Source organism: Elephantulus edwardii, unplaced genomic scaffold (genome assembly GCF_000299155.1).
Source record: "Elephantulus edwardii isolate Elephantulus edwardi_28Jun2011 unplaced genomic scaffold, EleEdw1.0 scaffold00026, whole genome shotgun sequence".
Taxonomy (NCBI): Eukaryota; Metazoa; Chordata; class Mammalia; order Macroscelidea; family Macroscelididae; genus Elephantulus; species Elephantulus edwardii.
Genome location: NW_006399776.1, coordinates 23,432,784 through 23,460,688, shown reverse-complemented (window position 1 = coordinate 23,460,688; position 27,905 = coordinate 23,432,784). Strand labels below are relative to the sequence as shown.

The window sequence follows — 27,905 nt, the reverse complement described above, 5'->3', positions numbered from 1 at the left end:
CCTCAGCCCATGGGCATCATGTCCATCCTGGAGGAGGAGTGCATGTTCCCCAAGGCCACCGACATGACTTTCAAGGCCAAGCTGTATGACAACCACCTGGGAAAATCCAACAACTTCCAGAAGCCACGTAATATCAAGGGGAAGCAGGAAGCCCACTTCTCCTTGGTGCACTATGCAGGCACTGTGGATTACAACATAATGGGCTGGCTAGAGAAGAATAAAGACCCACTCAATGAGACGGTCGTGGGCTTGTATCAGAAGTCTTCTCTCAAGCTGATGGCCACACTCTTTTCCTCTTATTCTAGTACTGATACTGGTAAGGCCAATGGCAGTCTCTACACTAGGGAAGGGGCTTCTGAATGTGCAAGAACGCAAGGCCCTGCTGCTTCAAAGCATCTAACTCCTATGGAGAGATCAAGGGATATAAGTCAGGAGATCTTAAAGTCTATATGTAGGTCTGCGGCACCTGTACTCTGTGTATTTCATATTATAGATGTTGATGGATATGTCTTGTGTCTCCTCAAGACTAATAGCAACTAGAGGCCATCAAGGGTGGTACATGCTTCATTATAGTATTTCCAGCACAGAGTCATGTACATAGGAGGACTCCATAAACATTAAAGTGACACTGAATAAATGGCAAAGCAAATGAACCTTTTGTTGAGAGAGGGGGAAAGTGTGGACTGATGTGAGAAAGAGGAGATACAAGAACACAAACAGAAGACGGAAAGATATAAGAATGAAAGATGATATGGTACACTGTTATTATTTCAGTGTCTACTATGCGGCCAGTGCTGGGCAGGTACCTTCCATTCATGTTCTTATTTAATCCTCTCTACACTTTGAACAAGATGAACTGACGTAGTGACAGTAACAATGAGTTAAACTATAACGGAGATGGTAAGGGTCCATATTTGTTGTTCATAGAATCATTGTAGGTTGTAGACGACTTGATAGCATCTAACAACAATGTAACTTTTAGAGGTAATTTTTATAATCCTCATGTAAAAATGGAAATTGGAGACTAATTTCTCCAAGGTCACATAGCTAGTGGATGGCAGAGCCCAGATCCTTCTCAATGACTTCTCTGATTTCAAGCTTTTTGATCATCATTTTTTGTCTTGTTATTAGCTGACAGCAGTAAAGGCAAAGGAAGCAAGAAAAAGGGTTCATCCTTTCAGACAGTGTCGGCTCTACACCGGGTAAGAAGAGCCTAGAGGCCAAAAGACCTATGGTGGGAGTGTAGGACCAGTCTGCACAATCCTAATTTAAATTTGGGGAGAAAAAAAGAAATTGAAGTCATATGATCGTTTTAGCTTGCACACTCTATATAAATCTGAATTTGCAGTCATAAACCATGAGTCAACTCCCTGTCTCTTTTAGGGTCTAGCCCATTTGGTAGGGATAGTCCTTGTGGATCCTAACTTCTCACCCCCACTCATCCCCAGGAGAATCTGAACAAGCTGATGGCTAATCTGAAGACTACTCACCCTCACTTTGTGCGCTGCATCATCCCCAACGAACGGAAGGCTCCTGGTGAGTGATAGGGAAGGGTTTAGGCTGGGGAAATGCTTAACCTTCACTTAGACTAACCTCTCTCCCCTATCATTCTGCTCAGGGGTGATGGACAACCCCCTGGTCATGCACCAGCTGCGTTGCAATGGTGTGCTGGAGGGCATCCGCATCTGCAGGAAGGGCTTCCCCAATCGCATCCTCTATGGGGACTTCCGACAGAGGTGGGTATGGAGGAACCAGCCCAGGGATAGGGATACGGGATCCTGGGCAGCTGTGATGGGAGGGGAGAATGCAGGTGGTCTTGTCATTCTATGTACAAAATCCATCAGTACAGGCATGGATGACTCTCGGCATACCTTTTCCCAGATATCGAATCCTGAATCCCGCGGCCATTCCTGAAGGGCAATTTATTGACAGTCGAAAAGGGGCAGAGAAGTTACTGGGTTCCCTAGATATTGATCATAACCAGTACAAATTTGGCCACACCAAGGTGAGTCTAGAGCTCTACGGGATGGGATTGCAGGGTGTGTGGTTATGTTGAGTGAAGCAGCTGAAAGCTGAGGAGGGAGACATCAGAATGCTGGCTTCCTGGGTCAACTCAAGGACTAGACCTGAGGCTTCTTGTCCATCTCATTCATGTTGTCACTCTCAGGATATGTGAATTATGGGTCCCCTGGGAGCTCAGCAAGGGTCTTGAGCCCTCTTTATCCACCTGCATGCCCTCCTCTGAAGCTAGCGTCCCCTTGGATCTACTCCTTGTCCACAGGTATTCTTCAAAGCAGGGCTGCTGGGGTTGCTCGAGGAGATGAGGGATGAGAGGCTAGGCCGTATCATCACGCGAATCCAGGCCCAATCACGGGGCCAGCTCATGCGAATTGAGTTCAAGAAGATCGTGGAGCGCAGGTGAGGTGGAAGGGAATGCATAGGAGAGGAGCTCCAGAAATGTAACAGTCCAATAAGCAATATCCAGTAAGGGTCAGAAGACCAAAATGAGAATTCTTTTTTCAAAATTTTTATTTTACTATTTTGTGTGTGTGTACCATCAAATCAGATCTGACTAGTACAGGAGGAGATTGTCCCGACTTCTCCAGCAGAGCATCTGGTGGATTCAAACCATGTACCTCTGGGATTACAGTGCCGCTTCTTGCCACTAGGTCACCAGAGCTCCCTTGAAACTCAAATTCTGACTCTCACTTACTAGCTGTGGGACCTGAGAGTAACATTACCTCTCCACATCTCATTTGTAATTCTGGTTTTAAAGAAAATCCCAATTTTGGTTGTTAGGTGCTGTAGAGTGGACTCAGATCCTATATGCAATTGGTCAAAACCTTTCCCAAACCTGTATCACTCTCACAATCTACACTGGGCTCAAACCCATTGTTTCAGTCACTGTATCAATAATCCATCTCCATGAAGTGGTGGTAAATGCAGTTCATTGTAACTTGAACACATCGTAAATTAGGGGTTACTTTACGACATTTTTGAAACTTGTAAGTATATTGCTGAGTTTAAAAAGCAAGACATAGAGGAATTTGTACATATGATGCCATTTTTTATTAAGTGACTAATGTGCTCCTGATCCAGGACATAGTCTTTGCATTTACTTGCTATGCATCAGAAAGCTGGACAACGATTAAGGATGATAGAAGTAGAATTGATGCCTTTGAGCTGTGGTGCTGGAGAAGAGAACTGAATATACCATGGGCTGCTAAGAGAACAAACAGGTTCATCCTAGAGAGGGTGGAACCAGGCTTCTCCTAAGAGGCAAGGACTCTCAAGCTTTGTCTGATATACTTTGGACATGTTGCAAGGAGATACCAGTCCCTGGAGAGGGATGTCTTGCTTGGGAGGGTGGAGGGACGGCACAGGAGGGGAAGACCCTCTATGAAGTGGATTGATTCAGTGACTGGGGTAATGGGGTAGGTGTGTCAGACAATAAGATTGTCACAGGATAGAGCAGGGTTTAGGGCTACTGTACACAGGGTCGCTATGAGAAGCAGGCAACTCGATGACACATAAAAACAACATCAACAGCAACAATAAAATCAACAATACATTATTTAAAGGTACTAACATACATGGTTAAAATATTATTTTGAAAAGTAAGAAAGGGGAAAAAGGAAGATTTAGAGTAGTGATACCACTGGTGGGAAGACCAGAAATGGAATGGGGAGCAGTAGACAGGTAGATTCAAAATTTGGTAATGTTTTAATTCTTGTTTTGAGTAACAGATATATGGATATCAATTTTATGTTTCTGTTTCAGAATTTACATATATATTATAGCTACACTTATTTGTAAAACATTACACAATTTTTAACATATTGGAGATTTACTTGAGATCAGAAACACTGATTGGAGTGAGATGCTTTCTAGGTGGCAGCTTCCATGACTACAGAGCCCCAAAAGGGAAAATATAGGCCACCCTTTCATTGCTGGATCAATTAAAAATATATTCACTGGGTAAGTCTTGTACAATATGATAATTTAGAACAAGATTGTATACTAAGGCTACAAAGACAGGGCTTCTTGCCTTCAGATGTCTACAAATTTGCAAAGATGGACAGAGACCTGTGTCTAATTGGTCCCAGAATTAGGAAGTGTTCTTTCATAGTGTCCCTCCCTGCCTCCATGTTTTCTTGTCAGGGATGCCCTACTGGTGATCCAGTGGAACATTCGGGCCTTCATGGGAGTCAAGAACTGGCCATGGATGAAGCTCTACTTCAAGATCAAGCCACTGCTGAAGAGTGCAGAGACGGAGAAGGAGATGGCCAACATGAAAGAGGAATTTGGGCGCATCAAAGATGCACTAGAGAAGTCTGAATCTCGCCGCAAGGAACTGGAGGAGAAGATGGTGTCCCTGTTGCAGGAAAAGAATGACTTACAGCTCCAAGTACAAGCGGTGAGACCATAAGATCATCTCCTTATTGCCTCTCACCCAAGATGATAGCCCATCTCATCACCAGGGACTAAGACTCTAGGCTCCAGTTCTTTTTAAGACCCTGAATCTCTCTTCTTTTTAATCACCAGATCCTTTCTCTGATCTCTCCCTCCAGGAGCAAGATAACCTTAATGATGCAGAGGAGCGCTGTGACCAACTGATCAAAAATAAAATCCAGCTGGAAGCCAAGGTAAAGGAGATGACTGAGAGGTTGGAGGATGAAGAAGAGATGAACGCTGAGCTCACAGCCAAGAAGCGCAAGCTGGAGGATGAGTGTTCTGAGCTTAAGAAGGACATCGATGATCTGGAGCTGACCTTGGCTAAGGTGGAGAAGGAAAAGCATGCAACAGAGAATAAGGTGAGGGAAACTTCCTCTAGGCCCTGCCCAGGTCTTTCCAGGATTCCCAAATTAAGCTGACCTGAATTCATGCCAGGCCATTTAAGGGATCCTTGAAAGAAGCACAGGGCCTTGGCATTGGCGGTCCCATAGATGCCTTTAGGCTGATGGCTAGGGCACGGGCGGGGGGCTCTTGTTCTGCAGGTGAAGAATCTGACAGAGGAGATGGCTGGGTTGGATGAGATCATTGCCAAGCTAACCAAGGAAAAGAAAGCTCTTCAAGAGGCTCACCAGCAGGCCCTAGATGACCTTCAGGCAGAGGAGGACAAGGTCAACACCTTGACCAAGTCTAAAGTCAAGCTGGAGCAGCAGGTGGATGATGTGAGTAGTGAAAGCTGTACTCCACGTACCTCAGGTCAGGCCTCTGCAGGAAACACCTGTGACTTGATCCCTGGAATGAACTTCTAGACCCCTTGGAGCCTTTTTTTTTAATTATTATTATTTCTGTGGTTCCTCACTCAGCTGAGTTTCTGAATTCTTTATTCTCACAGAAATCACTGTGCTGGTTTGACATTCAAGTTCACTGGACTTCAAGTTTAGAAGGGGTCAGAGGAGTATGTGGTATGGATTTCAAGTTTTCCACATCTTGCCCATTTTCTTCTCTCTATCAGCTGGAAGGATCCTTGGAGCAAGAAAAGAAGGTTCGCATGGATCTGGAGCGAGCAAAACGGAAGCTGGAAGGTGACCTGAAGCTGACCCAGGAAAGCATCATGGACCTGGAGAACGACAAACTGCAGCTGGAAGAAAAACTCAAGAAGTAGGAGCCTGTGGTAGCCAGAGGGGGATAGTGGTTATGTCCGACGCTGGGCTTCCAAAGGGGGTTGCATTTCATTAACCATTATCCTATGCACTGCAGATGAAGAGGTCAATCATGTGGTGGGGGAAGTGGCTGGTCCTGACGTACTAAGGCAAGAAAAGAGAGTGGGTCTGGAGAAAGGAATTCCACCTCTCGTATTTGCCCTTCATCAGGAAAGAGTTTGACATTAACCAGCAGAACAGTAAGATTGAAGATGAACAGGCCCTGGCCCTTCAACTGCAGAAGAAACTGAAGGAAAACCAGGTGAAGTTCTCTTTGGTACAGACAAGGGGAAGCTCAATGCTCTTGTGGTGATCAAGGTTGCAAGAGTGTTCGTGGTTACTGTCTAGCAGTAACCAGGACTCCAGAAAGCCCCCAGGACCCCACTAAACCTAATGTCGATACTTCCTGACACATAAGGGCAAGAACGCATAATTGCAACAAAGCTATTTTGCTGCGAGGAGGGTAGAGAGGAATCAAACCTACTAAAATGGATTTCTCTTTCTGAAATATGATCTCTGCCTCCAAGGACCAATAATGGGTCTTGATTTTCCTGTAAGTCTTCCTTTGATATTTTTCTCCTCTGCACTAGAGTGAGAAGAACTTTCAGGGAACATCTTGCCTTAAAGGGAACAGTTTGTACTAAACAAAATACAAACTGCAGCCTCTAACCCCAGCTGAATCACCAGAGGGCCCTCAGGATATGGAGTCAATTTCTACATTGCTGAGCAAGTGATTTACCTCCCTAAGTCTCAGATTCTCTTCTCATCTGTAAAATGAGGATAACAAAATCTGACCAGAGGAGATAATATATAAAAAACCTCGTAAAACAGATCTTTTTGTCATTTTACTATAGCCCATGATAGAAAGCCACTAACAAGATCTTTCCCCTTCCCCTATTTCAGTCTTTTCATCACTCTGAAGAAAGTTCTAGTTAGGTACCGTCGAGTCAACTGTGACTCAAAGTGACCCTATAAATCATGATCTTAAGCTTGTTCTTTCCTGAGCCATCCTCATCACCTCTGATACGCTCTAGTCCATAGTCACAGTCACTGTGTCAATCTAACCTGTTGAAGCTCTTCCTCTTTCTCTGACCCTCCATCTTCCCAGCATGATGTCTTTCCAAGGACTGATCTTTCCTGGCCACATGCTCAATGGATAAAAGACGAAGTTTCACATCTTTGCCCATAAGGTGCACCCTGGTTGCACTTCTTCCAAGACAGATTTACTTGTTCTTTGGGCAGCCCATGACCTATTCAGTGCTTTTCTCCAGCACCACAACTCAAAGGCATCAGTTCTTCTGTCATCCTTATTAGTTGTCAACTTTCAGATGCATAGGAAGCAATTGAAAAAATCTGCTGCTATGAACATAGCAATTACTGTATAAGACCATTATTGTACAATGTGCCTGAGTATCCAAGGGTGGGGGGAGAGTGTGAGCAGTGGGGTGAGGATGGGTGGGGGTGTGGGTGTGGTGGTGGTAATCTTAGGTTCGCACAATTAGATGGGCAGGGAGGGGTAGGTAAAGGAAATGGGGAAGATCTGGGGTGAAAACCAGTGTACACAAATTTTGTAAGTAAACTAGTATAAAATAAAAATATAATTTTTAAAAAGAATATCATCAAAGATCCCTTTGATTATCAAAAGAGAGTTTTTGTCAATGTTTTAGAATTAAGCTTGCATTCTATATCTAAGAATTGACAGAATTTTCCTTTAGAAAGGATTCCTTTAAATTCTAAGATCATTTTCTGTGTCCTTGTTGATGTATCTGTCCCAGGCCCTGTTTTGATGATTATTTTAATCAAGATCTCTTCATAATCTTTGAACCATATGAGCTAGTTTTTAAGAGGAGGAGAGACAGATTCTCCTTTTTTTTTGGTTTGGACACCACAGATGTATTGCATGGAGGTTGGGGTGTCAATGTTTTAAAGTAAAATTCAACCTAGACATTATTACCATTTGGAATTAGTTCATAAGTTACAGGGGGTCCTGCAGCTTGTGGGATGTTTAGTACAGTCCCTAGCCTCTACTCATTAAATGCTAATGGCAATACCTCCAAGGAACCATAGCTTTCAAAAATGTCTCCAGGAGCTGTTAAATCCAGAGACATGGCAGGAGTGTGGGCAAAATCACTCTGGGTTTAGAACCCCTGCTTTAAATGTACCTGAGTGTTTGCACACTGGGGTACAAGGTTTCAGTGCAGGAGTCTGGGTGGTGTGCCTGAGTCTGTCATGTCCTGGCCCAGGCGCGCATTGAGGAACTGGAGGAGGAGCTGGAGGCTGAGAGGACAGCCCGGGCCAAGGTGGAGAAGCTGCGTTCGGAGCTGTCCCGAGAGCTGGAGGAGATCAGTGAGCGGCTGGAAGAGGCTGGTGGGGCCACATCCGTGCAGATCGAGATGAACAAGAAGCGTGAGGCTGAGTTCCAGAAAATGAGGCGAGACCTGGAGGAGGCCACACTGCAGCACGAAGCCACAGCCGCGGCCCTGCGCAAGAAGCACGCAGACAGTGTGGCCGAGCTGGGTGAGCAGATCGACAACCTGCAGCGGGTGAAGCAGAAGCTGGAGAAGGAGAAGAGTGAGTTCAAGCTGGAGCTGGATGACGTTACCTCCAACATGGAGCAGATCATCAAGGCCAAGGTGCCTGCCCGCTCCACCTCTCCACAGCTTGCACCTTCCTTTTACCTTCTCTACCTGTCTCTTGCTTCCCCTCTCATCTCTCTTATCATTCTCACTCTCTTTCTCAGTGGTTGGTCTCTCTGCTAGGCCCTTTCCATCCCACTTCACTCAGTCTCTGTCCCCTAACCATCCTTTCCTTTTTTAATTCACATTTACTCTTCAGACTGCACGTCTTCCCCACTCCCCGGTTTCATCCCGCTGCCCCTGTGTGCTCCCTCTCTGAATCTTTATTCCTTCCTCTGATTGACTTTCCCCTGTCAACTCTAATCTCTCTCACACTCACTCTTCCTGTGTCCCTTACTGCCCAAAGGCAAACTTGGAGAAGATATCTCGGACACTGGAGGACCAGGCCAATGAGTACCGCATGAAGCTAGAAGAAACTCAACGCTCCCTTAATGAATTCACAACTCAGCGAGCCAAGCTGCAGACTGAGAATGGTGAGTGCCCCTAACCAACCTGTGCCGGCCCCATGGTAGGTTATTGCTTACCCAGCCCATGGCTCATGGCCCATCAACCCTTCCTTCCCACCCCCAGGAGAATTGTCCAGGCAGCTTGAGGAAAAGGAGGCACTGATCTCCCAGCTGACCCGAGGGAAACTCTCCTATACCCAGCAAATGGAAGACTTCAAAAGGCAGCTGGAAGAAGAAGGCAAGGTGAAGTTCAGCTATCAGGCCAGGGGACATGCTGTACAGTAGTCCGGGGGCAATTAACCTTCAGGTTAGATATGTAGCCTGGAGAGAGGCTGCTGGGACAGAAAGTGCCACCAGTCTAGCATTTCAATCCTTCAGCTAAGTGACACCCAAATTCATTTAATGATACTTTTCTTATTTGTAAGATAATGGAATGACTATATCAACAAAATGTTACTCAAAGTCTTTGAGGTTCCATACCAGACCTTAACCTGATTGAAAATGGGGCTTAACTACCAGATTCTCTGCCGGGAAAGGAGGGACAATCTCCTCCTGTACCAGTCAGATATGATTTGACGGTACACGCACACAAAAATAATAAAATTTTTTTAGAAAAGGAAGAAAATGGGGCTTAACTGAATCAAAGAATGGAAAAACTTCTAGAAAAGTTGAGAGATAACATCTGAGAGGTTGAGCCAACCTCTGGGTTCCTACCTCTCCTCAGGCAAAGAATGCCCTAGCCCACGCACTGCAGTCGGCCCGGCATGACTGTGACCTGCTTCGGGAGCAGTATGAGGAGGAGACAGAGGCCAAGGCTGAGCTGCAGCGTGTGCTGTCCAAGGCCAACTCAGAGGTGGCCCAGTGGAGGACCAAGTACGAGACAGATGCCATCCAGAGGACCGAGGAGCTTGAAGAGGCCAAGTGAGCTCTGGGTGGCCTTCATTCTGGTTTATATGGAAAAAGGATACAGGCAGAGTGATCATGAAAAAGAGGTTTGAAGTGGGAGAAACTTGAAGAGCTTGAAAGGTAGCCTGGATCTGGCATTTTTATGACCTGCGTTAGGCCTTGACCCACTTCCTGTGACGGGCGAGCTTTTGGCCCGGGTTATACCTGATGCACACGTATAAGACGAGCAAAAAGCTTGTTGGTCAAAGGAGCTACCATCGGTTGGTCTGTCTGGTGGATGTGAGGTGGGAAACTGCATGCAGGGAGGAGGCCTGTGTAGTCCATCCTTGGTCCCTCTAGGCTAGGTCTCCAGGCCCTGAAAGGTTGTCAGTGTCTCAAGAAGGTGTGGGAAGAAGGCAAGCTCTCCTTTTCTGACAGTTCACTGGGACCATCCCAAACCCTTATAGTTCCCAGGTAGAATCACACACATACCTCTTCCCCTGGGCAGGAAGAAGCTGGCCCAGCGACTACAAGATGCAGAGGAGGCCGTGGAGGCCGTCAATGCCAAGTGCTCATCATTGGAGAAGACCAAGCACCGGCTGCAGAACGAGATTGAAGACCTGATGGTGGACGTAGAGCGTTCCAACGCCGCTGCAGCAGCCCTGGACAAAAAGCAGAGGAACTTTGACAAGGTGGGCCGCCTGGGCAGGGGCCACACAGCCAGGGTGGAGGGCTAGAGAGAGGGAGTCTTGAGGTCAGAGACATCCTTCTTGCATGGAGGAAGAGTGAGAGCCATAGAGAGGAATGAGGAAGGCTGAGTCTACATGAAGGGAGTAAGTCAGCACCTGGAAGGACGCCCTGTGGTCAAGGGTTGGGGAGCAGGTCAGTGATCGGGTTCCCTGCACAGATCCTGGCTGAGTGGAAGCAGAAGTATGAGGAGTCACAGTCAGAGCTGGAGTCGTCGCAGAAGGAGGCGCGCTCCCTCAGCACGGAGCTGTTCAAGCTCAAGAATGCCTATGAGGAGTCGCTGGAGCACCTGGAGACCTTCAAGCGGGAGAACAAGAACCTCCAAGGTGTGTGTGTCGGGGGGGCGAGGGGGGCTGGGGAGACTAAGGAGGGGCTGGAAGCAAGAAAGCTTGTGTTAGAGCAGGGACATACAAGCCTCAAACTTCCTGACCCTCTGCCCCCCAGAGGAGATCTCGGACCTGACAGAGCAACTGGGAGAAGGAGGAAAGAATGTACATGAGCTGGAGAAGATTCGAAAACAGCTGGAGGTAGAGAAGATGGAGCTGCAGTCAGCCCTGGAAGAGGCTGAGGTGAGGACCTGACTGCCTGCATTCCTGCTTCAGTCTCTCCCATCTCTGTTCTGACTCCTTGCCTTTCCATTCTTGAGGATGATTCTGATCTCAAGACAATAACTACTGACTTATCACCCAGGCATTTTCACTATCTGAATCCTCTTGTCACTGCCCTAACTCTCCTTCTTCTGCTTCGTAAGGCTGCCATGCCCTAAATCATAAGGTGGTCCTGAAGGGTGGGGGCCATGGACTACAAGCCAGTCTGTGGAGGAAAACATCACAGTCTGGCCATAGGCCATTACATTTTGTTTTCCACCTGACTTTTGAACATTTTCAGTCTCGCAAGTACAATAACCTTTCAGATGGTGGTCAGGAGCATACACACCAGAGTCAAACAGGCCATGTTATTGGCAAGGTTCTTAACATCAGTGATTCTGTTTCCTAATCGATAGAGTGGGATAGATGGTGCATACGGCATGAAATTTTGCACATGATTTTTATGAAGATTCAATAAGGTAACCATTTATCAATTTCATATAATTCTGCTATTACTATTCAATCTTAAGGTCCTAAGAAAAGCCCTGAGATAAATGTGAATTGTGGTTATAAAAGCCTTCCCTTTTTTGTTATACTTGTATGAGTCAGGGCGTGCTCGTGGCATAAGCTGTAGGGTGTAGCACTACTATTCCTGGTGATTGGAATCGAATGACCACAGGAGAAAGATGGGCAGTCTGTTATGATTCACAACCTGGGAACCCTGACAGTGAGTCTCTATGAGTCAGAACCAACTTGATGGCAGTGAGTTTGAGTTTTTTCAGTTATAACAAGTCAGGCTTTCATGCAATGTTAATGCTGGCAATTATGAAGTCCAAACGTTTTCCTTGACAGAGAGAGCCTGGTGAGTCAGGAAGTCAAGGATTTCTTTCTCCAAACATCCTGTGAGACCTGGAGGTGACAGTTCCACCTCCTGCTTTCTTCCCAGTTCTATCCTCTAGGTTGTAGTTCTGTCTGATAATGGCATTCTTCCCCCATCCTGCCCCTGTGTTCTGACTGTCTGCCTTGAACCCTCTCCTTCCACCCCATCACCAGGCCTCTCTGGAGCATGAAGAGGGCAAGATCCTGAGGGCCCAGCTGGAGTTCAACCAGATCAAGGCAGAGATAGAGCGGAAGCTGGCCGAGAAGGACGAGGAGATGGAGCAGGCCAAGCGCAACCACCTGCGGGTGGTGGACTCGCTGCAGACCTCCCTGGACGCAGAGACACGCAGCCGCAATGAGGCTCTGCGGGTGAAGAAGAAGATGGAGGGAGACCTCAATGAGATGGAGATCCAGCTTAGCCAGGCCAATAGGACAGCCTCAGAGGCCCAGAAGCACCTGAAGATTGCTCAAGCCCATCTGAAGGTAATAAATGTTGGGGAGCTCCTAGGAGGGTGAGTCTGACGGTAAAGTGGGGATACCCAAAGGAATAGTGAAGGCCAGGAAAGGTTCTTGAGCTAAGAAACATAAGGAAATAGGAGCCACCTACCTCATGAACTTGGAGCCTGGAGGGATGGAAAACTAGCGAGGTTCCGAAGCATCTCCTGGACCATCTAGCTTCCAGGCCTGAGGAGTAGATGAAAGGATGTGCTTCTTTACCCTCCAAGTGACAAGAGGTTTGTGAATGTTGGATGAAGTGCATTGGGCCCACAGCGAGAGGCCCTGATAGGATGGGTTCTAGGTCTCTTCTCATAGCCCTTTTCCTGGCAGGACACCCAGATTCAGCTGGATGACTCAGTCCATGCCAACGATGACCTGAAGGAGAACATTGCCATCGTGGAACGGCGCAATACCCTGCTGCAGGCTGAGCTGGAGGAGCTGCGGGCCGTGGTGGAGCAGACGGAGCGGTCTCGGAAGCTGGCCGAGCAGGAGCTGATCGAGACCAGCGAGCGGGTGCAGTTGCTGCACTCTCAGGTAAGGAAGTCAGGGGATTCCTGTAGAAACCCACTGATGGTCAGATTCTAGGACAGTTATGGAAATTAGATGTTCTGAGTAAGCATAGTCAACCAGGATCACAAATTATATCATGTGGGGCCAATTCTTATCTGTCAGTATGTTTGCCAGAACCACTATCTTGTGAATGCGATCTGAATGGAAAGGTAAAGAGTGTCATGACTGATGATGCCTGTAAAAGCCACAAATCTGGACGAGAAATGCATGCTGATGTTTGACATCCTTACTCCAGAACACAAACCCAGCCTGTTCTGTAAGGATGGCAGTTTGGAATTTTAAAGAGCAACTACACATCCCAGTGAGACCCAAAATCTAAATAGAACACCATTTTTCTGTAATCTCATCTAAACTGACTTCAGTTATACTCCGCACAGAGGTTTTTGTTCTGCAATAGCAGTACACTGTGGGGCTTTGTTCTGTAATCTAGTATATGTGTGGGACTGATAAAATTCACTAGTCAGGTCCCATCTTTCTTTCTCTATAAACATTCTTTTTATATATATAACTATAATCATTGCTAGAATATTGGCCTAGTTTAAAAAACAGTTTTCATTTTCCTTGGAAAAGTGTCATGTTTCCCCTATAAATACGGTACCAAAGTGCTCGGCAACAACGATTTGCTATTTAAAGTCTTCTGGCCAAGTCCTTTTATATACACTATCTAGAAGAATTGATGCCTTTGAGCTCTGGTTCTGGAGAAGAGTCTTGACCATACTATGGACTTCCAAGAAAACAAATAGGTCTGTCCTGGAGAAAGCGAAAGCAAGTTTCTCCTAGGAGGCTAGGTTTTAAAGCTCCATCTTACATACTTTGGGCACAGGGCCAGGAAGGACTAGTTCTTGGAGAAGAACATCATGCTTGGAAGGGTGGAGGGACAGCACAGGAGAGGAAGACCCGGATGTGATTGATGCAGTAACTGGGGCAATGGGGGTAGGTGTGTCGAAGTCAGTTAGACTAACTCAGAATAGGGCAGGCTTCAGAGCTGTTGTACATATGGTTGCTATGAGTTGCAGGCGACTCGATGACACATAACAATATCTAGAACATATTCATTTTCATAGAAAAAATGAAAACAAACATAAGCCAAGGAATATCCTGAAAGCATAGCTTGTTGTTAATAGCAAAATTGCAAACCAGACCAGTTGCTGTTGTCAAATAGATTCTAACTCATAGTGACCCCATGTATGTCAGAGCACAATTGTACTTCACAGGGTTTTCAGTGGCTAATTTTCCAGAAGTAGATGACCGGTCTTTTGTCCAAGACACCTCTGAGTGGACTCGAACTGCCAACCTTGTAGTTAGCAGCCAACTGCTTAATCAATCACCACCCAGCAATGCCTAAGAAAAAATTAAAATAAATACCTTTTAGTGCTCTCTGGATGAAAGGTAACAAAGTACATTGCTAACAGTTCTCTCTACTCATATCTAGAACACCAGCCTCATCAACCAGAAGAAGAAGATGGAGTCTGATTTGAGCCAACTGCAGTCAGAAGTGGAGGAGGCAGTGCAGGAGTGCAGGAACGCTGAGGAGAAGGCCAAGAAGGCCATCACTGATGTGAGTCTGGTGGAGTAGCCTTCCCCTCTGCCCTCCCAGCATCTTCTGTCTTCTGGGCTAAGCAGTGAGTGTGTGAGAACTTAAACAGACCATGTGTGGTCCTATCTCCGGGCCTACAGGCTGCCATGATGGCAGAGGAGCTGAAGAAGGAGCAGGACACGAGTGCCCACCTGGAACGCATGAAGAAGAACATGGAGCAGACCATCAAGGACCTGCAGCACCGGCTGGATGAGGCAGAGCAGATTGCCCTCAAGGGTGGCAAGAAACAGCTGCAAAAACTGGAGGCCCGTGTGCGGGAGCTGGAGAACGAGCTGGAGGCCGAGCAGAAGCACAATGTTGAGTCGGTCAAGGGCATGAGGAAGAGTGAGCGCCGTATCAAGGAGCTCACCTACCAGGTATGGGCAGGGCAGGTGCACTGGATCACGGGTCCAAGCGGGAGTAGCTAGCAAACAGCACATATCGCACCACTCCTGCTCACACATAGAAACTCCAGCCTCCTTCTAGGAATGCCACCCAATCTTTCTGGCACTCGCTTTTTGTACATTGTCTTTAGATTAATTTTCCTCCACATTTTATGGAGTTAGTTTGGCTTAAATCCATGAATTTTCTAGCAAATGGGAAATCTACATCTACTTCCTGAAGATTCTTTTAAGTAACATTTCTTCTGTTTTCTGGTTGGCTTTTTGGTTTTGGTTTTTAATAACTTGAAGTGTTATCAGGAAGGCTTCAGAGCAATCCAAGGAGTTGTTCCACCTTCCACTTGCCTGAAAGGGAGAAGAGACAACATATGGAGCTTTAAAAATAAGAGTTGAGGATGGGGGAACCCCAAAACTATAGATTGTCCATGAAATTTTTTGAGGGTAAAATAGTAATTATAGATTTATTAGAAAGTTACACCTCCAAAGGGACAGATCTCCCTCCCTGAAAAGAGATTTAGAGAGAAGGCCATTCATGAAACTTTTATAACAATAAAAGTTTTAGAGAAAGATGCTCCAGCATTATTTTTAAGATCTCATTAGGAAGTGGCATTGCGAATCCAAAGACTGTACTTCTCTTGTGATCCAAATTCACCAGTGACTCCTAGGGAGAAAGACGGCTAATCTGTGCAATTTACAGCCTCAGAAGCTCAATGAAAGGTCAGCTGTGAATTGGTCCTGACTCAAGGTCAATAAGTTTGAGTTTTGGCTTTTTCCAACAATTCAAAGCTTTTGTCCTTACACTGTTCCCTTTTCACAGTGACAGAAAGATTTCACATTTGACAGGATATCAGAGGCACAGGAATGAGATGTTGATGAAGAATCATTGTTGTGTCATTGACAAAAGCAGGAATGGCATTCTAGTAGTGGAAAGAGAACAGAAAATGATACAGCGATAGAAACGATCAAGTGAGAGTAGAACCAGTGGCCCTGGTACCTGAATTCTGGTTCAGTGCATTTTTTATAGTAAGACTGTGGACTGTGATAGTACCTACTTCTTTCTACACTCTTCATTATTTCTTTTTGGCCAACCTAGAACCACTAGCCAAGAGAATGTATATTGCTACCTTCAAATCAGAACTGAAACAAACCTGATACTTCATATTATCCCATTTGAGACTTTTGTTTGCTTGTGAGCTTCACCAACCCTCTGCTCCTTCCAGATTTAGTGGAATAACTCTCATTACTTTTTTTTTGGGGGGGGAGGGGAGGGTTGTACCGTCAAATAGGATCCGACTGGCACAGGAGAAAGTTGCCCCTCCTCCAGTGGAGTATTTGGTGGATTCGAACCTTTGGGGTTTCATGCAGCGCTTTCATGACTTTTAGATCCCTAAAAACCTTACCTTGCTAACCTACACATGGAATCAGAGATGGAATCTTTTCCACTATTTCTTTGACGTAGGATAGTGGAAGGAGAGGCAGCTAGGGCACGGGGAAGAAGGGAATGTTAAAGGGAGGGAAGATGATTATATTTTCTCCTCCTTCACCATTGGCTTCTCATCTCCTTTTATGCCCCTTCTAGACAGAGGAGGACAAGAAGAACCTGCTTCGGCTGCAAGATCTGGTGGATAAGCTGCAACTAAAGGTCAAGGCCTACAAGCGCCAGGCTGAGGAGGCGGTGAGTTCACTATTGTCTCCGTTATTTCATTAACTACTCTGTTCAACAATTCAGTGAGTGTCCATCACAACATGGCTTGCCATTCTCTTAAGTCTCAAACATTTGATATCTATATCTCATGTCCATGGGATTTGGCCAGGTATTCTGGATTATCAAAATAATTGCTGTTTTTTAACCCAATCCTTGCCAACAAAGAGCCACTGACATTAATAATGGCAAGTTGGGAACCAATGAGGCTTCTTGGGAAGGTGGCTCTGGTCTGGGATTGGGCTTGCAAAGGGGGCCAAGGGAGAAGTGACGAGTCATTCTGGGTGACCAGAGTATGTAGCTGTGAGGTTTTAATGATCCTTAGTGCGGGTAACCTTGGTGTAGGGAAGCATCTCTCTGAGTTGTGGGTGAATAGGTGCAATGAAGCTGGATTCTGTGACAGGCGGGACTAGAAAGCATGTCACAAGGGGTCTGAGGAGGACCAACCCAGGCACACGCAATGGCTGCCACATGCAACCATTGCAAGAACAGAAGTGAGGGGACAGAGCATTGAACTCCTGGCTCAGCCAAGAGGGAGTCACACTAGGAAGCGGAGAATCCCACCATAGTCCCTCTCATTTCATCTGCATCCCCATCCCCACAGGAGGAGCAGGCCAACACCAACCTGTCCAAGTTCCGCAAGGTGCAGCATGAGCTGGACGAGGCGGAGGAGCGGGCGGACATCGCTGAATCCCAGGTCAACAAGCTTCGGGCCAAGAGCCGCGACATTGGTGCCAAGGTGGGTCCCTCCTCCAGGCTTCACTTCTTGCCTTCACACAAGCATGACCCCTGACACAAGTGTCCCTTAAAGTAGGCACCCTTCATCCTAAGTTTGGACACTCCTGATTCCACAGCATGCATAACCCAAGAATCCCTACAGACTAGAACCTCTGCAGACAATCCCAGCCTCAAGCCTCTAAAAGTCAAAGAGCTTTAAAATGTCACCTCAAGAATCCTCAGGCCCTCACTACTCCCTCTCAGGAGAATTCCCTTCAACCCTGGAAAGCTCTAGGGCTTCCTCCTCACATTCTCTTTCCTCCTGCCTCTTTCACACCTTTGATTTCTGTCTCAGCAGAAAATGCATGATGAGGAGTGAAGCTGCCTTGGGAACCTCACCCTTGCCAACCTTTAATAAACATGAATGTGAACTCTGCCTGAGCTCCTCTGTCCTTCCCGCCAACCTCCCATCCTGCAGCAGGGAGTTTTCAGAGCTACAGCAGCAAAGACATCCCTCATTTGAAAAAAAGGTTATGGAGGACCAGAGAAGGGAAGTGTCTACATGAGGCAGGATACCAATGAACCCCATTTCCAATCAGTCTGTCATATGGGGGGGAGGGAAGATAAATTTTAGATTTTTCTGTTGAGAAAGCAACTCTAGATGCTGAGACAGAATTTGGGTGCTATAGGTGAAGCTACTCTCCACCCACTATCCACACCCTGTTCCCTCAAAATGAATATCCCATTGATACCAGGAGAGACCCAAAGCTGGCTAGGCACAGAGATGTAGAGAAATGAGATGGAATAGGTCTCACTCTGGTCTGTTCTTTGGCCCAGGCTCTGTAGGTCAGAGTCCCCTTTGAGGGCACCCTAAAACTCTAGACCCTCTGATACTGAGCTAGAACCAATGGACAGTGTGGCCTGAGTCTAGGCCCAGTTTGTCTCACTCATTCACCAACAAGCAGAGGCTGTTTATGCGCCTACCCCAGCCCTGTGCTGCCACTCACTCTGAGGTCCTAACCCTAACTTTAACCAGAGTCTGGCCCAGGTCACAGACCTGCATAGTGAACAGGGCTAGTTCTGGCTCAGTCCTCATCCGTCAGCTAACCTTTGATACCAGGTTTCCCTGACCATCTTCGCATCTCTCACCCAATCACCCATCTCCACAATTAAGTCATTTCTATCCCGCTTCAGGCTGGGTCAATCAAAGAATCTTAAGAATAGACCATGAATGAACACCTGGGAATGGTGCACAGAAAGGAGAGGTACATGAGACCTGGTTGGTTCTAGTTCCAGGGAGGCTACCAGCCCTGATGAGGAGCCGTGACATAAGGAAAGGGGAGCAGGAACTGGGAAATGGAAAAGTCAGACCAAGAAGAGAGTAGAGAGTATCAAGCAGGGCTGGGATCTTGGGACCCTGCATTGAGAAGAAATATCAGGGGAAAAGCAAGGACATTTCAGCGCAAAACCAAGCAAATATCAGAAAGAGGACAGTATGTCAGCTTGGACAGAGCCACTGAGCTAGATGGGGCTGGGCTGCCTGGAGCTGGAGACGTGGCCTGCACTGGGCCACCACAGGAGAGCAGAGCGGACTGCTCACGCTGCTGGAGCTGCCTCCCCTGAGCTCCCTCTCAGTCGAGCTCTCCCACATCATTTCCGTGGTTGGCCATGATTGTCCTTTACACACCTGTCCTAACACACCAACATTGGCCTATCTCCTTCTCTGAGCTCTAGGACAGGTCTGCCGGTCACTTCAGAATCACTGTTGCCCAGAGCAGGGTTGACACACAGGAAATACTCAGAAAATTTTTGCTGAGAAGCTAGCAAGTTGGAAAGGTGGATCTGCTGGTGGAGGTATCAGGGATGACGCAGGACCATTTTTCTAAACTATAAAGAGGTTCAGTACAGAATCTAGAATAGAGAGATAAAGATAGAGCTAGAGCTAGAGCTAGAGATAGAGATAGAGATAGAGACAGATATTAGCAGAGCTGGGTTCTAGCTGTCGCTTTATTATAAATAAATAAGGTCATATATTCTAACTGGACCTTCATTTTCTTTTCTGTGAAATAAAGACATTTTATCAGTTAGATGTCTAAGGGCAATTCCAACACAAGCATTTTGGGGATCTCTGGCCTTCTCTGCATGGGGAGCTCTGGTGGCTTAGTGCTAAGAAGCTGCACTGCAATCCCAAAGACACATGGTTCAAATCCAGCAGCTGTTCTGCTAGAGAAGTATGGGAACTCTCCTCCTGTATGAGGTACTGCCCTTGAAAACTTGCTAGGGGGTCAGCAACGTGTTAATTCTGACTTGACAGACACAACAACTATCCTTGTCCGGTGCCATAGGCACACTTGTCACCTGTGGTTTGTGGGCCAAGTCCTCCCCACACCAGGAGGGGGAGCTCTACACACACCCCAAGGAAATACTTCACCTCAAGTTCACTAACAAACCAACAAGAATGAAGGCTTGTGCCTTCTCAGACACAGAACACCAGGTCCCCAGCCAGCAGCGTACCATAGGGTAAGCTAGCGAGATTTGGGCAAAAGACGTTTTGCACCGAAGGATGTCTTCATCACCTTTACAAGCCCCTTCATTACTCAGACCCAGTGTCGTAGACGCACAGCGACCTGTTCCAGGCAACATTTCCATAAACACAACTTGGAATTCCTCTTCTGTCTTATTTCTGGGGAAGAAAAAGACTCACCAGTAGAGTTTGAATTTTTTAATTTGGGAGTGACTCAGGGACCCACCTTCCCACTCACTCACTCCCTGACCACCTCTGTAACACCATTTCCCTGTCAAGAGTTTCAGAGTAGTCAGATCCCAAAGCACCAGCCTCTACTGACAAGTCCACAGTGATTTCTCAGGCCAGGCTCCATCTCTGCAGGCACAGGGTGGGCTGGTGGACAAGGAGCCTAATGAAACCAAAGGAGGCATGTCTGGGCTCTACTGTCACCTTCGGCTGGGCCTTGGCAGCTAGGTAGTCCCAGGGATCACTGCTGTTCCCCTGCGAAGATGGAGCCAGGCAGGAGAAGGTGTGTCAGGATGGAGGTAGCATGAGGAGGGCCATTTCCTCTCCCCAAAGCCCAAGCACTCACCCTGAGTGGCCCTGGGTGCCATCTCAGTCTGATAGATCTTGAAGGCATCATAGGCAAGGACTGAAACCAGGATGATGCCAAAAACCTGTGAGAGCAGGAGCAGAAACAACACAAAAAAGACCATGGAATTAGGGAAGAGGGATTGGGTGGTATGGAGTCAAGTGATAGCCAGAACCCTGGGTACAGGCTTTATCTTGAAGGAGGGAGGCACAGAAAGTGTGTGATCATATGCCCAAGGTCCTGGGGGACTGGACTCACAAAAGCAGCAATGGCAGCTCCATCTCGGGAGGTCACAGCAGCAAAGGAGACCACCAGGAAAATTATGATGGCGCTTATACAGCGGAGGAAGTCCTGTGGGAACCCAGGGTACAGGTCAAAAGGAGTTCAGAAGGCAGGAGATATGTCGGGGTGGGGGGCAGTTCCTAGGCTAGTGGGTGGTCTGTTTCTCAGTCACTCTTCACGCCACATGGGCATTCCCCAGACAATATAAAACAGCTTGAAAAGAGAGTTCATATTGCTATCCAAGGGGTGGATGAAAGTGAACCCTGGCCAGCCGAGCACCCGGCATAGAACTGGGATGCAGTGGGTACAGCTCACCAGTTAGACTATAGGGGTGATTAGGGCAGGGCAGAGCCAAGCTGGGGCTGGACTTTTGAAATAGGAGAGCGTGTCCAAGAAATGTGCCTCTTCCTGCTATCAGTGACCCTTGTAACTGTGGGTCAAGGAAGTCTTGAATGTAGGGAACAACATAGAGAAAATCACAGCTGGGAAAAGGAGGCTGGGCCTCACACTGCCTGGGTCCAGGATGACAATGGCAGCTGTGAAAGAAGGAGAAAGAAGGGACCAGAAAAGGAATGGGGAGGCAGGATTCCTTACCAGGCAGGGCCAGTTAAGCCGATCGAAGCGCTGGTAGTACTGGGTGGCATAGAGGAAGAGGAAGGTGAGTGTGATGAAGAACTCGAGCAGGGCCGCGGCCATGTAGGCAGAGATGGATGCAGTGAAGCAGATAAAAATGACGAAAGTCAGGGCCTGTGGGACCAAGAGTGTGGGGCTTACTAGGGAGGGACCCAGCCCACAGGCCGGGTCTTTGCTTTCTCCTCCTCAGGAGTTCCCTGGAGTTGGCACCTCCCACTCGTTCTTGAAGAGACGTAAGAGCTCTGGCAGGGCTCACCACTCCTGCTGGCAGGAGCCACTATTCCCATGTAGGGCAGTCTCCAACCTCCCACTTCTGCCAGCCTCAGGCTACCACTCGCTCAGAGATCTCAGCAGCCCCAACACAAACTGCACAACCACAGGGGTGTCATTTGCATGGGCTTCCAATGGTGGTGCACCCCAGAGGGCAGAATTCAATGTGCCTGATGCAGCCCTGGGCTGCAGACCACAGCCCCTTCTCCAAGGAGCCTTCCCTAGGCCCAGATCCTAAAACTCCTCTAACAAGGACCAGAGACCTTGACTCCACCCTGAAACAAGGCTTCAAAGGCCCGTTCTGGTAGCCCATCAGCTATCACAATGTAAGATGTCATATATGCAGAGGACGCAGATTCCCACAAGGCCTCGCTCAGTGGCCAGAGGAAGATCCTTTACTGAGAATAGTGTTTATGGGGAGCAGATAAAAGTGAGGCTACAGGAAGTCTGTCCCTTTAGATAGCCGAATTTCATGATCATGCCAAGAAGTTGCTTGAGTGTGCCAAGCAGTTGCCCTCGTAGAACCTGAGAAAGGCAGGTCAGCATTGCCCCTCCTGATCCTTTGTCTCACTCTCCCTAGAAGTCCCTGAGAGTAGCCTTTCTGTGTAACTTCAGTCCTTCCTGTTGCAGTTACCTCCAGCTGCAGAAGCAACAAAAAGACAGAATAGGAGGTGAGAGAGGGGCAGCTGTGGGTAGGAGGTGATCCAGAAAGCCTGGGACAGGGAGCTGTGAGGGGTGAGCCTGAGGGAGATCCAGAGCAGGGCAGAGCTGGGGAGTAGGAAGGGGAGAGATGAGGTGCCAGGTTGGGAGGTGGCTGTTACCAGCTCGGTTTCCAGTAGGATGCCTCTGAGAGAGGAGAGGAAGGTCTTGTCCACAGCGAAGCCCTGGAGCCCTGAGGCTGCCCCCTCCTCGGGGGGCCGGTCCCGATGGTCTCTAGCACCAAACATCTCCGTGGGGCCCACCAGGCACAGTCCCTAACACCACCACCAGCAGGCTGGGAAGGAAAACAGAAACCTGGCAGAATAGGGAAGCAGACAGAAGCAGGAAGGTACTTGAAGAAGTACTTGAAGCAGGAAGAAACTTGAAAGTGGTCAAGGAGGTCTGCCCAGATCCCCAGGGGAGGCTGCCGGGATGAGCCCTCACCCAGCTGCTGCCCAAAGCTCCCCTGCAGGTGTCTGTGCCAGCCCCTATGAGACACACGGGGCACTTGGGGGAGTGGTTAGCCACACCCCTTAGTAGAGCCAGCCTCAAGAAGAGGGAGAGTAGGAGGTCCACAGGGGAACTGGGAGGAGCTGGGAGATGAACTGAGAAACCAAGGCAGAAATGGGTGCTCCTCAGGGACTTAAAACCGAAGAAGTTGCATCCCCCTTCCTAAACCTTAACCCTCTTCTTCAGCTCCTCCTTTTTCTCTTTTCCTTTTAGGGAAGATGGGAGCTGGAATCTGGCCCAGGCAGCATCCCGTTGCCCGCCCTCACCCCTCCAGAACGGAGCAGTAGCAGCCAGGGCCAGAGGACAAAGGCGGATTGTTGGGGACAAGGGGGCGCTGTGTGCCTGCTGTGGTGCCTCAATGGGCCTCTGTCTATCCAGTATGCCAGGAGGGCAGCCTGACCCCCCACCCTGGTGCTCTGGGTGAACCAGAGAGCCAGAGAGGGGAAGGCAGAGGAGGGTTCAGTGGGAACACCGAAGGCAGAGGGATTTGGAGGAGTAGACAGTAGGAAAGGCTGAGCAGAAGGACCAGGTTGGGGACCTGACCACAAGGTATTCAGGGACCAGGAATGCCAAAGACAAATTGTGCCATTTTAAAATATAGATCATTTATTTAACTAAGTCTCTCTGTGCTCCATTGCAACATCCTCAGAACCATGTCTAAAGACCAGTAGCACATTGATGTGCACAAAGTAGACGCCCACTGAGTGTTTGATAAATGAATGATTGAACAAACAAGTAAAACAAAAGATTCTCTATTGGCAAAGGGGAAAATAGCAAGAAAGTGCCTGTGCTGTACCAGGGCAGCTGCAGATGGGAGGACAGGAATGGTGGACTCAAGAAATGGCAGAACTTTGAAGATCTTTCCCAAGAAGGCAGTCTCAGGACACCAACTTCCAGTAGTCTTAACAACTGTCTCTTTCACTTCATTCTGCAATTTCTGTCCTCTCCAAAAAGTGCAAAAGTGCAAGTTCTCTCAAAAGTCCCCCATCCTTTCCAGGATTCTCCTACTCCGTGAAGGTGGTGCTTTAACGGAGCTAAGCATTTCTGTGTCCAGGGCTCCAGCATGGGTAGTGGGCTGTGCGGCTCACAGCTGGCTGGGTACCAGCTTTCTCAGTGAGGGATTCATCTCAAGGGAGCATGGCTAGGCCATCACGCGGGGCCTCACACACACACAGGCCAAGGACACAGGGTAGAGCTTGCGCTCCAGACAGTAGCCATCATGGGCACCTTGCTGGTTCTGGCACCGCCGCCGATAGAAGACTGTCTGGTTGTGGTAGAGCAGCTCTGAGTTGCCCCGGGGGTCCATGTGGGAGCCGGTCTGTAGGCTGACACAGTGTGGGCACAGGCAGCGGGCGTGGTACAGGTCCTGGGGGAGCCGGTTCTCATCTCTGTCCAACCTGTGGAGGCAGCACAATGGCGTCACTAGGGTGGTGGTGCAGATTGTACCAGGTGACACCATTGTGGAGGTGACACCAAAATTATATATGCAATTTTTGAACAGTGTTTTGGTAGAAATTTAATATTGTTTATAAGAATATCCCTGTAGTTAGTTATAGCAACAAAATTTTTTTGGAAGCCCAGCTTACATTATCAATACACCTGTAAGGGTAAAACTGCATGTTAATTTGCTTCTGGAACCTTCCAGTGCACTCTGGCAGGTCAGAGATGTCTTTATTACTGAATTACAATAATGAGTCTGAGCACATGGTTTTGTCTGCATTCACTATACACATGTTGCTTATGTTTTTATAACTGCTAATTACATCACATTTTCTGGTGTTTTAGCTACAATATGGTGGTGGTTAGTAGTTATGAAACTATATCAATAACTTTTTTGAGAGTGATATAGTAATTCAAGGAAGAGGAGAACAATTTTATGGGAACTTCCTCTAACAATGAAATTTAATGCAAAATGATTTTACAAAACAAGTATTTGTTAATCTTCCTATCATCTAAAAAATATTACATTTAGACAATTTATAACTATACTAACCACATATTACTCTATGACTTAAATTAGTAACATACCATATTTTTTATATTTATATAAATAAATTGATAATAAACCAGATCCTATATATGGGTAATAAGCTAGGGATTCTATGTGGTCTGGTACGGAAGGAGGTCCATGAGGGTCTGCACTGGATGGCACTCAATCTAGTGACCCCTCTAAGATGGCATTCATCATGCACTGAAGGGAGGTGGGAAGGACAGAGGAAAGAAACAGTGAGGTGCTAGTACCATTTCTGGCATCAGCTTGCCTGACTTGAACAAACTGGCCCCCTCCTGAAACTTCCCTAACTGCACCCAAGGGTAGGGCACTAAAGAGTGGATTCCAGTACTCGAGAGACTCAGGAAAGATGAGCAGGCAAGAGCTTGAGCCTTCAGCAGACCAGCTCTGCCTCTGTCAGATAGATATACACACTGGGTTTTGGAATGAAGCCTCTTTATGTAATTGCTGAGTTTTTTTAGGTTTTTCCTTTCTTTTCCTTTTTTCATCTAAGCACACAGAGTATGAAGTGGAGACTAACAGTCCTTCTCCCCCCCGGTTCCATTCCCTAGGGGGAGCCACCGCCAGCAGTTTCCTGAGGATCCTTTCAGACACTGTCAATGCCTATATTAAAAGCACGTGGGAAAGTGTGTGGCAAGACTTACTTTAAAAGGATTTTATGGCCAACAGAAGATTTGAAAACCATGAATAAGTAGATATCCCAAAGGTCAGGCAGTATCCTAGCAGGACACAACCACTGGACCGAAGGACCACTCCCCAAATAGCCAGGTTAAAGCAAACCCTAGCACAATTCCCCATGTGGTGTCCTTAATATCAGTACCTTTTAGAAAAGGCTTTTGTGGCCAAATGAGTTTAGGAAACACTGAGTTTAATAGTTTCTTTTCTGTAGACTTCTTACAATCTTCAGTGTGCTGAGATTATTATGAAACTCTAGAGGTAGAATTCTTTCCCAAATGTACTTTTTCAAGAGTGGTAGTTTGTGGAACTAGTGTCGGACATGACACACTCTGGGAACAGCTGGTCAACTGGCTATCAGAGGTTCACAACCTTCTAAAGAGGAGTCTGGAGCCCAGCTGAATCAGCCATTCCCTAAAGAACTCCCATACCACTAAATTTGGTTCAGGACCTAGTATAGTCTCCACCCTGGACCCAGACTCAGTTAAAGCTAAGTCACTGTCTACTGCACAGAACTCCATCCAGTGCCCGAAGCAAGGCTAAGCTAGAGCTGGATTTACAGGGAATGCATGCACAGACACCAAGTGAGGACACAAGGCAGAAGGGAAAATATGTTTTGGATCCCTAAAGCCCTAATTTCTAACATTTCACTTCTCTCTACCTATTTTGGAACTTTCTCAATATTTTTCACATTGTGGCAGAAGTATGCAATTACAATATTTACGTAGCATACAGAGGTGGAGAATAAGATGACTCATGATCAAAGATGATCAGCCATCCAGCTCCCCACAAAGGCCCAGCGTTTTAATACCTTAGAGTATGTGTAACTCATTCATAACCTAGGACAGTAGCGTTATCATGATTCCCTGATGTTTTAGTTAGAAAAACATGATCATTGCTATGGCTAGAAAAAAGAAAATGCAAAGATGACAGTCAGCATTTCCCATACTAAGTACAAACTCTTACACACATTAATGCACTTGAGATGCACATTAGAGTATTATTTCAATTTTACAGATGGAAAAACTTGAACTTGGGAACCCTGAGTAATTGGCCCATAGTCAACCAGTAAGAGTGAGAGCTAGGAGTCAAAGCCCCAAAAGTCTTCTAACTCCTAAGCTTCTATGGATGCTCAGAGCTAAAAACGGGAAGATAGGCTAGACCAGAGGAGCTCTGGTGGGACAGGATACCTGGCTATTAACCCACCCGCCAGCCTCTTCAGAAGAGAAGACGTGGTGATTTGCTCCCATAAAGATCACAGCCTAGGAAACCTCATGTGGCAGTTCTACTCTGTCACACTGTGTCACTATGAGTCAGAATCAGCTCACTGGTACCCAACAAGGCTGGAGCAGGATGCTTCTTGGCACTCTCACATGCATCCTTACCCGCACACAGAGGAGAACAAGACATGCAAGCAACTGGGAAGAGAGACCACAGACTCACTCATATCTCCAGGGGGCAATGGCCCTGCTGTTCAGGGGGCCTTCCTCACTGGACTGGCAGGACTCTGCATGATGTGAGATGCTAGTAGTCTCTGGAGGGATTGCCACCACAGGGTTCCACTTCAGCCACTCCTCCAAGAATTCCTGTCCTTTGTTGGAGCAGCATCTGGGACGGGAGCTGTCCCTTTGGAGTCGTAAATGGAAGGTATGGCTTCCCATGACCACTGCCAGGACTACAGCCACCTGTAGGTAAAGGCCAGTTAGAGAACTGCTCACACATGTTCTGGGCCCTTCCTCCCCATCAACCACTCCCCTAGCTGCTCCCTGAGATCCTGGTTTCTAGCTCCACCCAGCTAGCCCAGGAGCCTGGCCTGCCTTCACCCTCAGCAGCACCTCTGCTTCTTTCCGGTTCTGCACCATCCTCTGCAAGCCTTCCATCCACTCACCTTGTACATGCCGGTTGCTTCTCACTCAGCCACTAGCTCACTGGCTGGCAGGTTGGGCCTTGTGCAGGCTGAGTGGAGCAGTTTAGGCGTCCTGGTTTTATTTTGAGCAAACCTGTTTTGGTTATTCAAATTTATTTCCACTACCTTTTGAAGGGAGTGCCCTAAGATTAAAACAAAACAAAAAGCTAAAAGTTGTGCCAAAAGCTGCTTAAAATACTCTACTCATGGAAGTTGTGATGAACTTTATAACAAGCCTGGTAACCTATTGAGTAAACTTTGCTCTTTACACTTTTCCAGGCGTGGGGTTAAAGCAATAGTGTCTTGCTAGACGGCATCTTTGTGAACTGGCATTATGAGAATTTCCATGATTGGCTTGGTACCCAAGATTAGAGACTGACATCCTTTCTCTTTTCAACAGGTCTCACTTCCATGGTCTTTGCTGTTTCCACCCATGGTCTTATTTTCTATCATCTCCCCTTGGACTGTCTCCTGATCACCCAGCTTTGTGAACCCTTCCTTTCCCCTCCATCTCCTTTGGCCTTTA

General features: G+C 47.3%; 3 protein-coding genes across 3 annotated transcripts in view; 1 reads left to right on the top strand and 2 right to left on the bottom strand.

Moving 5' to 3' along the window:
- Positions 1-17,674, top strand: part of MYH6 (myosin, heavy chain 6, cardiac muscle, alpha) — a 25,968-nt gene extending 8,294 nt beyond the window's left edge. The window contains exons 3-27 of the mRNA XM_006883310.1: positions 7-316; positions 1,132-1,202; positions 1,449-1,536; positions 1,619-1,736; positions 1,882-2,005; positions 2,282-2,418; positions 4,162-4,417; positions 4,572-4,814; positions 4,998-5,174; positions 5,465-5,610; positions 5,823-5,913; positions 7,895-8,284; positions 8,634-8,760; positions 8,858-8,976; positions 9,458-9,654; positions 10,127-10,310; positions 10,526-10,691; positions 10,810-10,934; positions 12,006-12,314; positions 12,660-12,863; positions 14,332-14,457; positions 14,577-14,852; positions 16,456-16,551; positions 17,183-17,317; positions 17,654-17,674. Of these exons, the coding sequence (XP_006883372.1) occupies positions 7-316; positions 1,132-1,202; positions 1,449-1,536; positions 1,619-1,736; positions 1,882-2,005; positions 2,282-2,418; positions 4,162-4,417; positions 4,572-4,814; positions 4,998-5,174; positions 5,465-5,610; positions 5,823-5,913; positions 7,895-8,284; positions 8,634-8,760; positions 8,858-8,976; positions 9,458-9,654; positions 10,127-10,310; positions 10,526-10,691; positions 10,810-10,934; positions 12,006-12,314; positions 12,660-12,863; positions 14,332-14,457; positions 14,577-14,852; positions 16,456-16,551; positions 17,183-17,317; positions 17,654-17,674 (4,236 nt within the window). The remainder of the gene's footprint in view (positions 1-6; positions 317-1,131; positions 1,203-1,448; positions 1,537-1,618; positions 1,737-1,881; positions 2,006-2,281; positions 2,419-4,161; positions 4,418-4,571; positions 4,815-4,997; positions 5,175-5,464; positions 5,611-5,822; positions 5,914-7,894; positions 8,285-8,633; positions 8,761-8,857; positions 8,977-9,457; positions 9,655-10,126; positions 10,311-10,525; positions 10,692-10,809; positions 10,935-12,005; positions 12,315-12,659; positions 12,864-14,331; positions 14,458-14,576; positions 14,853-16,455; positions 16,552-17,182; positions 17,318-17,653) is intronic.
- A 2,614-nt stretch (positions 17,675-20,288) lies between these two features.
- On the bottom strand, positions 20,289-22,525 carry CMTM5 (CKLF-like MARVEL transmembrane domain containing 5). Its single transcript, XM_006883309.1, has 5 exons — positions 22,400-22,525; positions 21,270-21,422; positions 20,652-20,744; positions 20,394-20,478; positions 20,289-20,302 (listed from the first exon to the last, which is right to left on the bottom strand). Exons 1-5 carry the CDS (start codon positions 22,523-22,525, stop codon positions 20,289-20,291), a joined length of 471 nt encoding a protein of 156 aa, XP_006883371.1.
- Positions 22,526-23,928: 1,403 nt separating this feature from the next.
- IL25 (interleukin 25) lies at positions 23,929-27,370 on the bottom strand. The gene is made up of 3 exons (XM_006883308.1): positions 27,362-27,370; positions 26,917-27,254; positions 23,929-24,184 (listed from the first exon to the last, which is right to left on the bottom strand). Exons 1-3 carry the CDS (start codon positions 27,368-27,370, stop codon positions 23,929-23,931), a joined length of 603 nt encoding a protein of 200 aa, XP_006883370.1.
- Positions 27,371-27,905: the final 535 nt, after the last annotated feature.